Here is a 14,916-nt window from a genome sequence, read left to right as displayed (position 1 = left end):
GTAGTATTTGAATGAGGAAAATGGCGGCCGCAGCGGTGGTTGAGTTCCAGATGGCCCAGTCCCTGGTCAGCACGGACCGGAACGCTTCTATCGACATACTCCACTCGATAGGTAAGTGCGAAAGCGGTGCGTAGTGGGTCGTCCGTGTTGTGTTGTCGGTCGCCGTGTTTCGGAGTAGCCGAGACCGGACAAGGGGATGCTAGCGGGTTAGCATTGTGCCGCTCGCACGGGAGAGCCGTGCTGACTCACTGCCCAAAGCTGGGACAGCGGCTCCGTTAGCTAGCGGCAGTTAGCCGGGGTGAGCTAGCGACGGTGCTAACGTTACAAAGGGAATTGAATCGCTCCGCCGTGTTGTTTCCCCCCCTTTTACTCATTCGTTGTTATTGAGGTCGTTGTGTAGTTGTGCGGGTTGGGTTGTTGTCCCCATATTGTGGGCTAGCGAGCCGGCCTGCAAGATGCTGCTGTCAACCTACAACTACAGCAGCGCATCAAAAACAATAGGTGGCATATTAAAGTGATGACAACAAACAACAGAAAACAATTACCAATATGCATTAGGCGTAAAAAAAATATGAGCAATAACATAGACAAATTGGCAGTATACAATGCACCTGAAATTTGACAAAAAATGGTAACTAGAAAAAGAAAACATACAAAAACAGTAAACAAACTGTCCCTCTTAACCTTCTCCACGCTGTCGAAAACAGGAAATAATGCAAGTTTGCATACAAGCATGCATACCATAACATCTGTGCTTCGACCGTTATACGTGCTAATTTGATAATGTCACATGGACTATGTAATAATAACCAACTGTCGAGGGGAGGGCCAGTTAAAATAAAATAATAGTCATGTCAAACAAGAACATATCAGTAATTGGAAGTGTACACAACATTCCCCGCAGATGTCAGTTCTCCCGAACTGCCTTGTCATACTAGCTGACGGCCCGGCCTGCTCCGTATGACCCCTGACGGGTACACACGTTTTGGTTGTATTCATGATCTACTGCTGGGATCATCTCAGCCCCTTTCACCCAACCTCACAGAGACACCGAACTGCTGTGTCTTGTGAAATGGGTTGTGAAATGAAAGCGGAAGGATTTGTGGCACTTTTGATGGTCAATTCAAGTATGTTGCTTCTTCGTAAATCAGGCATGTCTATACAATGGTAATTCCTTAAAAAAAACCAAAAAAAACCCACTAAAACAATAAATTGTATTAGATGAAAGTCCAAGTTCTGCTGGATTAACTGATATGTACCCCTTGATGCAGACTGCTAAGATTAGCCTAAAGTCAGATGTTACAGACAGTCATTGCTCCGTGCCAGACCCAGGAATTTTCTTGGACACACAAGTCTGTTGCACACAGATTTAGAAACACTGTCTTGTCACGTTCGATTCAGATCGTAATGCTAACCTGCTTTCTTTACACTGGCAGTGAGGAGAGATGTTCAGGAGAACGACGAAGAAGCGGTCAGGGTTAAAGAACAGAGTATCCTGGAGCTGGGGACACTTCTGGCCAAGACGGGACAGGCTGCCGGTAAGCGGCTTTTCACACACTTTTCATCAGGACAAAGATTTATTTTCTTTTTGGACAGCAGAAATAATGGTTTATATCAATACCAATATATCACTCATATAGTTATATAATCAACATTTCCCACCAAAGCAGGAAAGTTTGATGCCCATCAATGTACAAAATTGCTTGAATTTCACTTTATTTTATATATACAAACCTTGAATAAAGTTGGGTATTTATTCCCTCGTACATTAACTTCATTATTTATTTATTATTTATTTATATAATTATATCGTTTTATATATTTTACATAGTTATATGTTGTGTACTTCATGATAGGGCGGTCACTATTATTGACCTGATTGCAGGCAATTATATGATTATGTGAGCAAACAGCAATTATTTTGTAAAATTGTTAAATTCTTCAATCGTCATTTCAATCCAAATATCATTGGAGTCAGTGTAATAAATGTTGCAATACATGCGTTTCCATCTGGTGGGTTGAGGCAAATTAACTGTTTACCCAAATTGTTGTGTTAAAATGTTAATGTTTTTTTTTCCTCAAGAGGATGTGTTTTACGACACAGTTGATAACACTTTTATTACTCTAAATAAAATAAAATGAAATAAAAACAATTTCATTATTAATCACAATTATTTGTCGGACAACTACTCAAATACAATTTCCTGATGGTGGCAGCCCTCCTTCATAAGGATATTTACATTGCCAATTTCAAGGCTAATGACATTGTTGGTTGCGGTGTCATCGTCCTCCAGAGCTCGGGGGGCTGCTGAAATTTGTGAGGCCATTCCTGATCTCCATTAGCAAAGCCAAGGCGGCCCGTCTGGTCCGCTCCCTTCTGGACCTGTTCCTTGACATGGAGGCAGCAACTGGACAGGAGGTTGAGCTGTGTCTGGAATGCATCGAGTGGGCCAAGACTGAGAAGAGAACCTTCCTCAGACAAGCTCTCGAGGTGAGAAGGCCAAAGAAAAAAAACTTTATTAAACAAAAAAAAAAAAAAAAAAAAAAGGTTTAATGAGGGCTTATTTATGCGGCATTGGCAATAAAGGAATATGCAATTCACGAGGAAAAGAATGGGAACACCGATTTAAAATAAATAAATAAAATTGAAAAAAAAAATACGTTTTCATGGCAACTGAGATAATCTTGCACTTGGAAAGCCTTAATCAATGCCAAAAATAAACACTTCTGGGTTCAATATCGAAACACTTGAGTATAGCAGATATTATGTTTAATGATATGATTATCAATTCTCAAAACCACTGTTGATTTTTAATGAATACTTTACATGCAAGGATTCGCAGCAGTGGTTGTGTTGTGTTTAAACCCCTGATCAATCAAATGAGTTATCAGGTTGGACGTGTTTCCAGAAACCTACCCGATCACTACTGAAAAGTTTTGGCATACTGCTTCTGCTTGCTATCCGCTATCTTTGTCCATTGTTCCATTTCACCGGGAAACTGAAGTGTTCCCGAACCGGAGTCCTTAATGATAAGACAGGGTCTTCAAGTTCTGGCTTCTCGTTTACATTGGCCTAAGCTAAGCATGCTGTGTGTGTGTGTAGTGCGCTCAAAGTGCAAGGTGGAGGCGAAACAAACGTCCGGATCGCCACTCAATATGTTTGTGTGGGAACTCGGGTTTGACGTATGTTCCGCAAAACAAGCCTACTTTGCATTCGGTACACATCAGCACCCTAGCGAAAGTCCTGTACCAAAACGGTCCGATACGAATAAGTGTACCGTTACACCCCTACAAGCTATGTTATTTTCTTAATTTGTTTACTTTAAGAATCCTGCAAGCACTTTTTTGTTATTTTTATGCTGATATAGGCAAATGGAAATTCCTTTACTCGGATTGTATAAAAAGTAGTGATTTGATGTTGGATGTTACAGGGACTGTGATAAATACTAATGCAGGTTCCACTGTTCCAATATCAGATTTTATGCATATGGTGCCATGTCAGTTTTCCTAAAATAAGATTAAAAAAAAAAAAATTTGCAATATATCGTCTTGCAAACAGTATCGCAATATATTGAATCGTAACCCCTGTATTAGGCTTGGACGATCACGCATAGAACGTAGTGTAATGCAGCAAGTGGTCTTCCTGTTACAGAGGTGCAGGATTTATTATTTAGAAATAAAGTATTAACACAACAACATCTACTTATCTACATGCACACACACAGGACAGTGGTGACAGGTTTTTTTTTTTTTTTTTTTTTTTTTTTTTTTTAGATGGAAAGGGTGAGTCCCTTAACTCAGCTGAGTTAAAAAAACAAATGTTTCATAAAAGTATGAAAATAAACAGGTCTAAAATAAAAACACAGGAAAACCGGCATGAGAGTCAGGAACTCTGGGGGAGAAATAAAAAAATCTCCACTCCAATCCTCTTGAGTTTGTGAGATCCGATCACAAGTGGTTACTCGAGACACATTCTAATGCCAGGTGTGAACAGACGTACGTGTTTACATTCCATTCTGTGGTCGTAGTTGATTCAGACAATTCACTTCACAGTTAGGGTTAGAAGAACACAGTCACAACAACCAGAGGAACGTCAGTCATTCTTACTTTTTTTTACATGCAATACAGGAACACTTTTACACAATGAACATTACAAATAATCAATAATAAATCCAAAACAGCTCTGAGCGGAGGGGGATAGAGCAGAGAGCCTCTCCCCCTTCCTTCCTCCCTCTCTCCCTCTCCGCTCCCGCTCAGATGCATTCAAAGTGGGGGAGCCGTTTCAGAACATGGTAAACTGCACTGACACTGTTTCAATGCTCAGATTTGTCCTGGCGGATAAAAAAAAAAAAATCGTCTGTCATTGTCAATCAGCGATCGAAGGAGTCGATTGCCGATTCGGCCCGAGCCCAACCCTGTGTCGTATAGCCAAGATTCTTGCCAATACACAGCCTTGTGTTCTGTAATCTTAAAGAAAAACATGAGCTTTGTGGCTTTGATAAAGATTTATTTCACTGAAAAAAGTATAAAAAACTTTGGCAGTACAGGGTACTGCTCCTCTTCTTCCTGCCAGGTCTTGCACATCTCGTTGTACGTTCAGCATTAGCATGTCTGGGTTGTTTCTTCACCAGAGCCATTTAGTAGGAAGTATATGTACATGACTTTTAGCCTTCTCAAAGTGTGTCCCAATAAAACAAAATATAAAAATATTAAATTCATATTTAGTTTGCACTGTTTGTATAAAAATAAATGCATAAAAAATGGATCCAAAGCATCAATAGGGACACTTCCTGAAAATCATGCCTCCTCTTGTTCAATTTCTATTCATCGGTTCCTTAAAAATTAAAAAATGCCACAGAATTGATGGCCGTGTTGTTATTGACCCTCCATCAGTTCTGTCCTAATTACCAGCCCTGGACACTAGGGTGAGCACCACCTCCTCCTCGACTCAGCTTGACACAGCAGAAATAATGATGTTGACTTATTTCTTCACGAGATACCTTTTCCACTGTGGAAGAACTCTGGTTTTCTTAAACTGCATGCTTATTACAAGAGAGAGGCAGGCCAAAATGTTGTACTTCTTTTTTGTTGACATACGTATTACAATATTTATTTATTTATTTTTGTGTATTTCATACCAAGAATAATCACATTAACATTGCATGTTGTGATTATGTTTTAGTAAGGAATCTAGTGGACACAAATTTTTTTTTCTCCAAAATCGGAAAGCATAAATAAGAAACCTTTCCTTTAAATGTTGCCTGACCCACTGGTGGGTGTGTGTGTGTGTGTGTGTGTGTGTGTGTGTGTGTGTGTGTGTGTGTGTGTGTGTGTGTGTGTGTGTGTGTGTGTGTGTGTGTGTGTGTGTGTGTGTGTGTGTGTGTGTGGTGTGTGTGTGCGGTGTGTGCGGTGTGTGTGTTGCGTGTGTTGCGGTGTGAGGCTGCAGCGAAGCGTCTTTTGGCTTCTCTAAAAAGGAATAAAAAATGGTTTCCTTTCTTCCCCAGGCTCGACTGGTTTCTCTCTATTTTGACACTAAAAAATATCAGGAGGCCTTGGCACTAGGTAAGCTGTTGTTCCTTAGTTCCACCATCTGTGCTCTACTGTAAAGCTGAGTTAAGCATTAAGACAATAATACACACATTCATTCATATATATATTTATATATTCTCTTCAACTTTCTCATTTCATCTTCCTTTTGAACATTACATCAAACTAGATGGAAGATTATTTTCAAATCCAGTCCTGATCTGTTTATTTATTTTTCCTTTTTAGTGATGGGACTAATGTTCAAAAGCAACTGTTAAATTTTCCGGCTTTCAGAACTGACTCTCGCTCCTCATCGATGCCTGCAGGAGACGTGGCCTCCTGCTCGTCCTTGAGGAATATGTTTGTAAAACAAACACATATATTGCATAATTACAGATTAACTAATGCCTTAGGTCAGGCGTACTCATATTTGGCTATAGGAAGAAATGTTGAAAAAAATTCCGGACATTTACTTATTTATTGTTCTTCCAAAGTTGATACCACTACTTGGCCTCCAATATTCCCGACGCCTCCCAGCACGCGTGGTGTTCTAGATAGTGTTTCCCACCTTTTTTAACAACAACAATAATAATAAACAGCGCTTCTCTTTCCCCATGACGCTCCGCCTACATTCTCCAGGCTCCCAGCTGCTCCAGGAGCTGAAGAAGATGGATGACAAAGCTCTGCTGGTGGAGGTTCAGCTGCTGGAGAGCAAGACGTACCACGCACTCAGCAACCTGCCCAAGGCCCGGGCGGCCCTCACCTCCGCCAGGACGACGGCCAACGCCATCTACTGCCCCCCCAAGCTCCAGGCAGCACTGGACATGCAGTCAGGTCAGGCATTATTAAAGGCCCCTCAGTGGGTGGTTCGATCGAATAAAAAACAGGCTATTTAAGGTGTGAATGGGATTAATTACTTTTCCCTTAAATAATTCATGCCATATTGGTGCCTTTCATTAGTTTGCTCACACTAGGGGGTATTTTGTGCTGGGTGCAATCATTTTGAAATCGTTTGTAATTCTTTGCAGTTGTTTGATGATACAATAATTTTCGCTTCCAATATTATATTTTTTGCGATATTTGTAATATTTCTTATCACAAGCATTTCACGTTAATGTTAGAAATATCACAATTAAATATAATGTGTGTTAGGTGTGTTTCCATCAAATGAACTGTCTACCTGAAGTTTTCTGTTCCAATGTCATAAAGAGGATGTGAACCATAAAACTATTAGAAGCTTGTACTGTGACAGTGGCACGAAATGAGCAAAAAAAACAAACAAACAAAAAAACAATCTAAGAGTTGATCCGTCGCAGTTATTTCTGTGACAGTGAATCGGCACCCTAAGTTCTGTGATGGTGGCCGCACGTTGAATGCCGTCGCTGTTGGCGTGTGTTGACTGTGACCGCACCGCCGCTGCAGGCATCATCCACGCGGCTGAGGAGAAGGACTGGAAGACGGCCTACTCCTACTTCTTTGAGGCCTTCGAGGGCTACCACTCCATCGACAGCCCCAGAGCCATCACGGCGCTCAAATACATGCTGCTCTGCAAGATCGTGCTCCAGCTGTGAGTTGTCCTACGAACGGCCCCACCCGCAGGGTTTTCAATGGAATAGCTCATTTTTAGCAAATTCTCTGAATGAAACTGAAGCTATTCTGGAATAATACAAACCAACATATCTGCTATGTGGGTGTTTTTATTTTTTTATTTGTAGATGTGTTAATTCTCATGTGTTTGTGTCTGTGTGTTGTGCTTCAGGCCAGAGGAGGTGCAGTCTCTGATCAGTGGTAAACTGGGCTTGCGGTACACCGGTCGACAGGTAAGAACCTCCCACCACCCCCGTCCCAACCTGGTGAACCAGGTCACATTACAACCTGTTTATAATACTCCTGTATCAGGCACTCGCTGTACAGATGCACCAAACCAAAGACGTTAAGGTTGAAGTTTAAACTTTTTTTTTTTTTTTTGACTATCACTAAGCATGTGATCTTTGAGTTTAATAAGAAGTGAAATCAGATGCTCTTTAATTGTATGCCATACATACAGTTATACATTAATATGTCAAAAACTTTTACATACTATTCTTGTACTCGAACCCTGTTTCCCTGCTGATGAACCTGATTCTCAAATGAGCAACTACCTGTCTGTCGATCTGTCTTTTCCCAGACAGATGCTTTGAAATGTGTCGCCCAGGCCAGCAAGAACAGGTCATTAGCGGATTTTGAAAAGGTGAGAGATCAGAACCGCCTTAACGACGTACACGGTTGATCTGTTACTGTGTAATTGTACTTCTGCCTTTCTCAGGTGGCGTACGGCTCTTTATTGTGGACAAAATATGGACAATGGGTTCCACGCTTTACGTGTGGCTTCCTACGAAATGCGTCTCACTGAAGGTGTTTTAAAGTCCCATGTTTCCATGTTCCAGGCCCTCACAGAATACAGGTCAGAGCTGAAGGACGACCCCATCATCAACACCCACCTGGCCAAGCTGTACGACAGCCTGCTTGAGCAGAACCTCATCAGAGTCATCGAGCCCTTCTCCAGAGTACAGGTCAGCACTGGGGCCTGCATAGTAATAGTAATAATAATAATATCCTAGTAATAAATCATATATGTTTCAGAATTTAGAATCACAATATGACGTCTGACCGTAATCCTGTATTCACTTATCTCCCAATCTGTACCACATGTACACCAAGCAAAGAAAATGTCTTCAAACGGATTTTTAAACATTTCTGGTCATAAAATAGTTTTTAAAATGCGAGCTATCGTGTAAAGGCGAGCCGCATTTATTGTCGACCCAAAACAGGAGAAAAGTCAGTTAAGCCCCGAGTCGACTGATATCTCATGAAGTTGTCCCTTTTCATCACTTTTAAACATTGTGCTGTGGAAGTTGGACCCTGAGGAAGCAAATTAAAGAAGAAACTTTAAGAAGCTTTAAAGAAATTAAAGCAGTTGTCCTGAGGACGGGAAATCATGGAGAGAGTTAATGACTGCTATGAAAATAAAACTGAAATAGTCCACTGACTGTTCTTGTGTCCAGTTGTTGAATTGTATAACTTTTGGTTATTTGGGGCATTTTAACAAGGTTTTAAAAAGGAGGAATTTCCTGCCTGAGTTCTTGGTCGAATGCCACAGGTTGTTGTATTTTAGCCGTGAGTTAGAAATGGCGCCTTGGACTCCTGCTGTAGTTCTCCACCCTGCGCGCTGCCGGGCCTCGCCCTTACGACCTGCCCAGGAGCCTCCCCACCCTGGTGCTCATCTTTGTTTTTGTTTTTCAGATAGAGCACATATCAGGCCTCATCAAACTGTCAAAGGTATGCATGCTGCTGAACGTGATTGAGACAAACATTCATTTTTTTTTATTTTTTATTATTATTATTTTTTAGACCTAATTTGCTTCTAATTGACTCATTTGCTGTGTACGTGTAATTTATCTTTTCAGGGGGATGTGGAGAGGAAACTGTCACAGATGATCCTGGATGAAAAATTCCACGGTAGGTGGCTTTGCCAACAGCCTTGACTTAATTAAGATGGTGGCGCACTTAAAAAGAAGTGGAACTTTTTGACCAAAAGTTTTTGACCATTCCGGCTACCCCGGAATCACTCTGCGCCCCCTGGTGGCTTGGAATGGTATATAAAGAAATAAACAGAGCTCCTGGAGTATTCTGACAGCCGTGTTCTGGGAGATATTCTCCTATGGCTCTAACGTATGCCTCCACTTTTACCGTTAATTTTATTTATATATATATATATATATGTATGTATGTATGTATGTATGTATGTATGTATGTATGTATGTATGTATGTATGTATGTATGTATGTATGTATGTATGTATGTATGTATGTATTTTTGGGTGATCTTGATCTTCTTGGGTCCGATAGGGATCCTTGACCAGGGTGAAGGCGTTCTGATCATCTTCGAGGAGCCCCCGGTAGACAAGACTTACGAAGCCGCCCTGGAAACCATTCAGAACATGAGCAAGGTTGTGGATTCGCTGTACAACAAAGCAAAGAAGCTGACATAGGTGAGAATTATTAACACTCTTCCCAGTATTAAGACTGAGGCTGCACCAAGTGGAGCTCGATTGTCCACCTTCAGCATTTTTACAATTATGTACTAGTATTTAAAGCTTTCACACTCCATACGTTATTTTCTCTCCGCAGAACAAATGGTGACCACAGCAATGCTCTGTGTGTGTGTGTGTGTGTGTGTGTGTGTGTGTGTGTGTGTGTGTGTGTGTGTGTGTGTGTGTGTGTGTGTGTGTGTGTGTGTGTGTGTGTGTGTGTGTGTGTGTGTGTGTGTGTCCGACCAGCGTGTGTAATATTTTAAAAGAAGGGACACGGTGGAGAGAGAGTGACACAAAGTCCCACAAACAGGATCCCCAGTCCTCAAAACAAAAGGACCACCACCCCCAAAACTCTCTCCCTTAACGGACAATTTCATCACTTCTTCACCGGTCTTTTCTCTCTTTCCTTCCTTCCTTTCCTTGGCTTTCTGTTTCGATATCCATTCAGGATTCTGTGTAAGCACTCACTGGCCAGAGCAGGCCGTCAGGGAATATTGTTCAACCACAACGACAGATTTAACAGTTAAAGAATACATATGTTTATATCTCCTATATAATAACCGCCGGGCTCACAAAGTTCTGAGCGGGGCTCCACTGCAACCTCAAAAAGGCCGAAACGTCGACCTCAGACGCCTCAGGTCCTGCTGTGAAATGTACAAGCAGGCGCTGGGCTAGTTTTTGTCTATTTTTATTTTATTTTATTATTATTATTATTTTTCTGGTTCATATTCACTCAGTTAATTTTATTTTGTGTGTGTGTGTGTGTGTGTGTGTGTGCGCAAGGTTTGACTCCTATACTCTCTGGTGATTACAATTTCGTGAAAGAGCGCCCTCTAGCGCTCATGTCTGCGCTCACCGTGTCGATGCCAACAGCCGGTCCGCCCCCCCCCCTTTGTATTTCAAATTCACTTTTCTTTTCAGTTCATTTGTTTTTCTTCTCTTTTTAAGAAATAAAATAAATTCTAATCGTCCTGTTTCTTTTGCCCTACTCCAACGTGCATGAGGGGAATTCGCTTGTTTTCCATTGCTGCTGCCTTTCTGTTTTGGTGGGGGGTAGTGGAGGGATACACGTTGGTTCCGAGCCACTGACCTTCTACAGCAATTCATTGTCGGGTTCTAGCGCTAGGGGGACGGGCTAGTCACCAAACGATTTGTAATGTTCTGACTTATTTAATTTTTTTTTTCTCATTTATAAAGTCACTTTTGAAATAAATATTTTGTATTTTAAGGATTTTGTCTTGCCTCTTGCAAAAAAAAACAAAAAAAAAACAAGTGTTTTGAGCGATCTAACCTCGTACATGTTTGAACGGCCGCACTTTCGACTTGCGGTTCCGAGGAGTCCCTGCGGTGAGAGGGGGAGTCCTCACATGTGTAACAGCGGTGCGATTTAAGTGCGTGTATCTAATACCTGACGGGGAATGAAAGCATGTAGGCGTGATCGATTCCTTTTACAAAACCACCCCACGGGGATTTCACCAGTTTGTATTTCTTATGCTGTTGCCAAAACGGTAGTTGAAAAAGCCACACGACATTGAAGGGCATTAAATCACGGCTGAAACGATGGCTTTGGGTGGTGCTTTTAGTTGGCGTCCGGCCTCGGAGTGAAGCGTTCAACGAGATGACCAGCGCGGAGCCAGGAGGAGCCGCAGAGGCCTGGTGGTCCTCGGCGGTTAACCTCAGACCTCTGAGCCGCCTCCGCTGCTCGAGGACGGGTCTCTTGGTGGGAGCGTTTCGCCGTTCGTCCACGGCGCTCGGATGTGCGCGCCGCCGAGCACCAGGCGTTTCTCCTGTTGCCCAGAGCCGCGTTGAAAAGAAGCACAGAACAAATCAATCAGTTACACCAACATGGGAGTGCGTCCATCCTCCACCTCCCCAGACGCGGCTTGGTAGCCTCAAGCCTTTTGCCTTGGAGACAGGATTGCCAGAAATAGAATGTTTCGTTTGACGTGTGTTTACAAAGGTAAAAGTGCTTCGTTTTGGGGGTTTTGTTTTTTTGGGGGTTTTGTTTTGTCCTGTCCCACGCAATCCAAAATAAAGGCAGACGCCTTTTGCACCTTCAGTTGGAATTCTGCGTTCTATTATTCATCTCCCACTATGATGTAAGGTAGTCCCAACAGATAGTTCTGCCACTAGTTTTGTTTTCCCGACTCTGTCCAGATCAGGATGAAATGATCAGTCATCCAGTCTAGCTATCTGATGTTCAGATGAGTTAATAAAAGCTGTAAATCGGTTTCTTTCAACAGTGTCTTGTCTTTTTAATGTTATGAATTAGTATTTTGAATCAATAATCATAAACATAGAGATCCAATTAATTTTTTATCTGAGCTAGGTTTGTGATTATGTGGATTGGATATTCTCAGATGAAGATGATGCACCTGACTCAGTTCATATATACATTTTTAAGTGTGTGTGTGTGTGTGTGTATATATATATATATATATATATATATACACAATTTCTGTAAATGCTTAATTTACATTTTTTATACGTTTTTTTATTCCTGAACTTAAACTCGAACCTAATAATAGTAAGTAATAATAATTAATAGTGGTAATCACGTTTGACTTTTTTTTTTTTTTTTATTAAATGCAAGGCTGCTTTGTACATGGATCATATGATATAATGACAACGGAACAGGGTTTAAAGAAATAAAAATAAGAGTGTAAAACATTTTTTTTTTGCTATCCATATTTGACAATAGAAACTCAAATACAAACAGTTAAAGGAATAACAAATTTAAAAAAAATTAAAAAGGCTTCCTACTTCAGGGGAGTCGCCAACATGTATTTGATTTTTAATCATTCGTAATATATATATTTTTTTTATCACAATTGAATAGTATTAAAAATGTTTAGAGCACTTAATAAGGAAAATGGATCAACGTTGGGTCCGGGATTGGATTGGATTGGATTGGATTGGATTGGGATTTATCCCTTTCCCTCCAGCGCGTCGTGTGCGTGATGACGTCACGACCGAAGCCCCGCCCCCCCCTCCCCGCGACGTCGCACCGGAGTGCGGCGGTTCCAGTGCGCGTCGGTCCTGTCAGCGCAGCGTCGTCGTTCATACGCCGCAGCCCGACTTCAGCAGAGCAGCCGGGGGCGAAAGCGCAGCGATGGCCGGCCGGGTGAGTTCCCTTTCGAACCCACCACGAGCCTGGGAACGGGGCTGTTTTTCCTCCCGCCCCGGGCCCGGGGGGCGAGGGGAGACCGCGAGCCAGCGCGGCGCTGGCGCGTGTGACGTCACGCGTTGCAACCCGGAAGTGGAGCGGAGAGTCTCGTGATTGTCCAAAAAAGTGCTGGTTTTGGCTGCGACGCCTCCTCCGCCGCCGCCGCCGCCGCCGCCTCCCTTAGCAGCAGCAGCAGCAGCAGCAGCAGCAGCAGGGGAGTCGTGGAAGCCTTGGCGGGAGTTACTCAGCGTTGACTTCTCTTAACCTTATCATACATACTGTACCATCTTCGCGTAGCAGCCCCCTTCCAGCTGGGCACACAGTAGTACCCGGTGACTAGTAACGCACACATGATCTTATACGTACATACTGTATGGTGTGTGTGTGTGTGTGTGTGTGTGTGTGTGTGTGTATCATTTCCAGCTTTATGACGCACACCCTCTGGATTTCACCTCCTATCGTTGCATTGTTGACACTACAGAATGCAAGTGGTGACGTTTTTCCGTTTGTGTTCCGTGAAAACAGCATTCTTAGTGTGCTGTGTATTGTTGGAAGAACTGACGATGCCAGTACCAATAACAATACAGATGCCAGTACCAATACCTTACAGTGATATTGATACCAATACAGTACTTCATTCAATACCTTTTTTTTTTTCTCTCCCCTGTACCCACAGTATCATGCAAATGGGAACATTCAGTTTGATGAAATGCCACAGCTCCATGATTTTCACACAAATGCGTTTTGAAAGGGTTCAAATTGTTGAAATAGTTATTAAATAACCGTACAAAACTGTACAATGAAGTATTTGGACAGCGTCATTTCAAACAGATAACCAGTACAGGGGGAATGGTTCCAGCGACACCTCTGTCACTGTTCACGTGGACACCTGACTTGATTTTAGATGAACCGATCCTTTGACACACCAATCGCACGTCTGCGTCGAGGCGAGGAACGCCAGACCTAGAAAGAAAATGACTATTTTCGATCCCTGCATTCCATCCTTTTTGTACCCAGACCTAGAAAGAAAATGACTATTTTCTTTCTAGGTCTGGGTACAAAAAGGATGGAATGCAGGGATCGTTTGAGTGGAGAAGTTCCGATTCTACTTGGTATTGGGTTATTTCAATCGACACCCTCAAAGTTATCGAGCACCAATACCCAGCCCTAACTCTTAGTATCACTTGTCCTACTATTTGGGATAAGTAGGAAGTAAAATAATAATAATATCAACAGACAGTGTGGACTTGAAGTGCACTTACTACTTTATGACTTTATTACTCACTACACCTTCTCCAACCATTCTGTGTGCTGTTGTGTAATGCAGTGGTTCTCAACCAGGGGTCCAGCAAAACGGTTTATAGTTAAAGTCAATTTACAAGAGGTCACAATGTGCAATAACGACAGCTTTGATCACCTTACACACGGGCACGGAGGTTTGAACGAAATCACCAAATCACCCTGACACCAAATCACTTATGATTTAAAAAAAAAAACAATAATAAAATAACAACTCAGTAACTTCAATTGTCCGTTTCAGTTGTGGCTCCTTGAGACGAAAAAGGCTGTAAGGGTTGTAAATCCGGCCGGATGTTCTGTCTCGATCTCTTCCCCAAGGGAGATGACGGTGCACAAAGGAGAGGTCCGAGAAGGAAGTCTCCGCGCAGGGCATCGCTCTGAGGTTATTGCAGCATTTTATCAAGGATGCTTCACCGGTGACTTTTAGGAGATGCAGGCCAGTGGCGGGGGTCTCCTTCTCGGTCTTGTGGTGTAATTAGGTTTGTAGAATGAGAACAAATCTTTTTTTTTATTTTTATTATTATTATTATTTTTTATTATTGTTCTTTTAAAGAAGGATTAATTTGCCCTGGCCCCCCTAATAAAACTGACAGACCGACGATATTCTGCCCTAGTCAATGACCTGCTGCTGAGGTTTTGAGTACAAACTGGTGTTTTGGAGCGAGGTTGGACATGGGCTTCCTTGAAAATGAGTGACACGTTGAAGGGTCTATATTAATGTATGGAGCCTATATTAGGGCCTGTACTTCCAGAACCATTAGCCTGCTCCTACATGAGATCTCTCAGGTGTGTTGTGGTTAATTTACCCCCTGCTAGACCAGCTAGAGCAATATCAGTTTATACATTGTTAAAA

At 42.2% G+C, this 14,916-nt stretch overlaps 2 protein-coding genes across 3 annotated transcripts in view; both read left to right on the top strand.

Moving 5' to 3' along the window:
• On the top strand, window positions 1-11,815 carry psmd11b (proteasome 26S subunit, non-ATPase 11b). Its single transcript, XM_080021835.1, has 13 exons — window positions 1-111; window positions 1,437-1,538; window positions 2,295-2,491; window positions 5,505-5,562; window positions 6,166-6,360; window positions 6,949-7,093; window positions 7,286-7,346; window positions 7,694-7,756; window positions 7,953-8,078; window positions 8,809-8,844; window positions 8,973-9,024; window positions 9,414-9,556; window positions 9,696-11,815. The coding sequence occupies exons 1-12, from the start codon at window positions 12-14 to the stop codon at window positions 9,554-9,556; spliced, it is 1,278 nt and encodes a 425-aa protein (XP_079877961.1). The 5' UTR covers window positions 1-11; the 3' UTR covers window positions 9,696-11,815.
• Window positions 11,816-12,598: 783 nt separating this feature from the next.
• Window positions 12,599-14,916, top strand: part of LOC307245436 (vesicle-fusing ATPase-like) — a 28,948-nt gene continuing 26,630 nt past the window's right edge. For both annotated transcript variants that reach the window (XR_013844677.1, XM_080021006.1), the window contains exon 1: window positions 12,599-12,722. Coding sequence is in view for 1 of the 2 variants with exons in the window: in XM_080021006.1 (XP_079877132.1) it covers window positions 12,711-12,722 (12 nt within the window). In the remaining variant the exon portion in view is untranslated. The remainder of the gene's footprint in view (window positions 12,723-14,916) is intronic.

Source organism: Zeus faber (assembly GCF_960531495.2).
Source record: "Zeus faber genome assembly, chromosome: 20".
Taxonomy (NCBI): domain Eukaryota; kingdom Metazoa; phylum Chordata; class Actinopteri; order Zeiformes; family Zeidae; genus Zeus; species Zeus faber.
Note: the sequence above shows the minus strand (reverse complement) of the source record. Positions and strands in the feature narration are given on the sequence as shown.

Excerpts from the sequence above, each read along its gene's own strand:
- psmd11b (XM_080021835.1), top strand. The coding sequence starts at position 12 with ATGAGGAAAATGGCGGCCGCAGCGGTGGTTGAGTTCCAGATGGCCCAG. Across the intron at positions 2,492-5,504 it reads TCCTCAGACAAGCTCTCGAG|GCTCGACTGGTTTCTCTCTA; the intron begins GTGAGAAGGCCA and ends TTTCTTCCCCAG. Across the intron at positions 7,757-7,952 it reads CATTAGCGGATTTTGAAAAG|GCCCTCACAGAATACAGGTC; the intron begins GTGAGAGATCAG and ends TCCATGTTCCAG.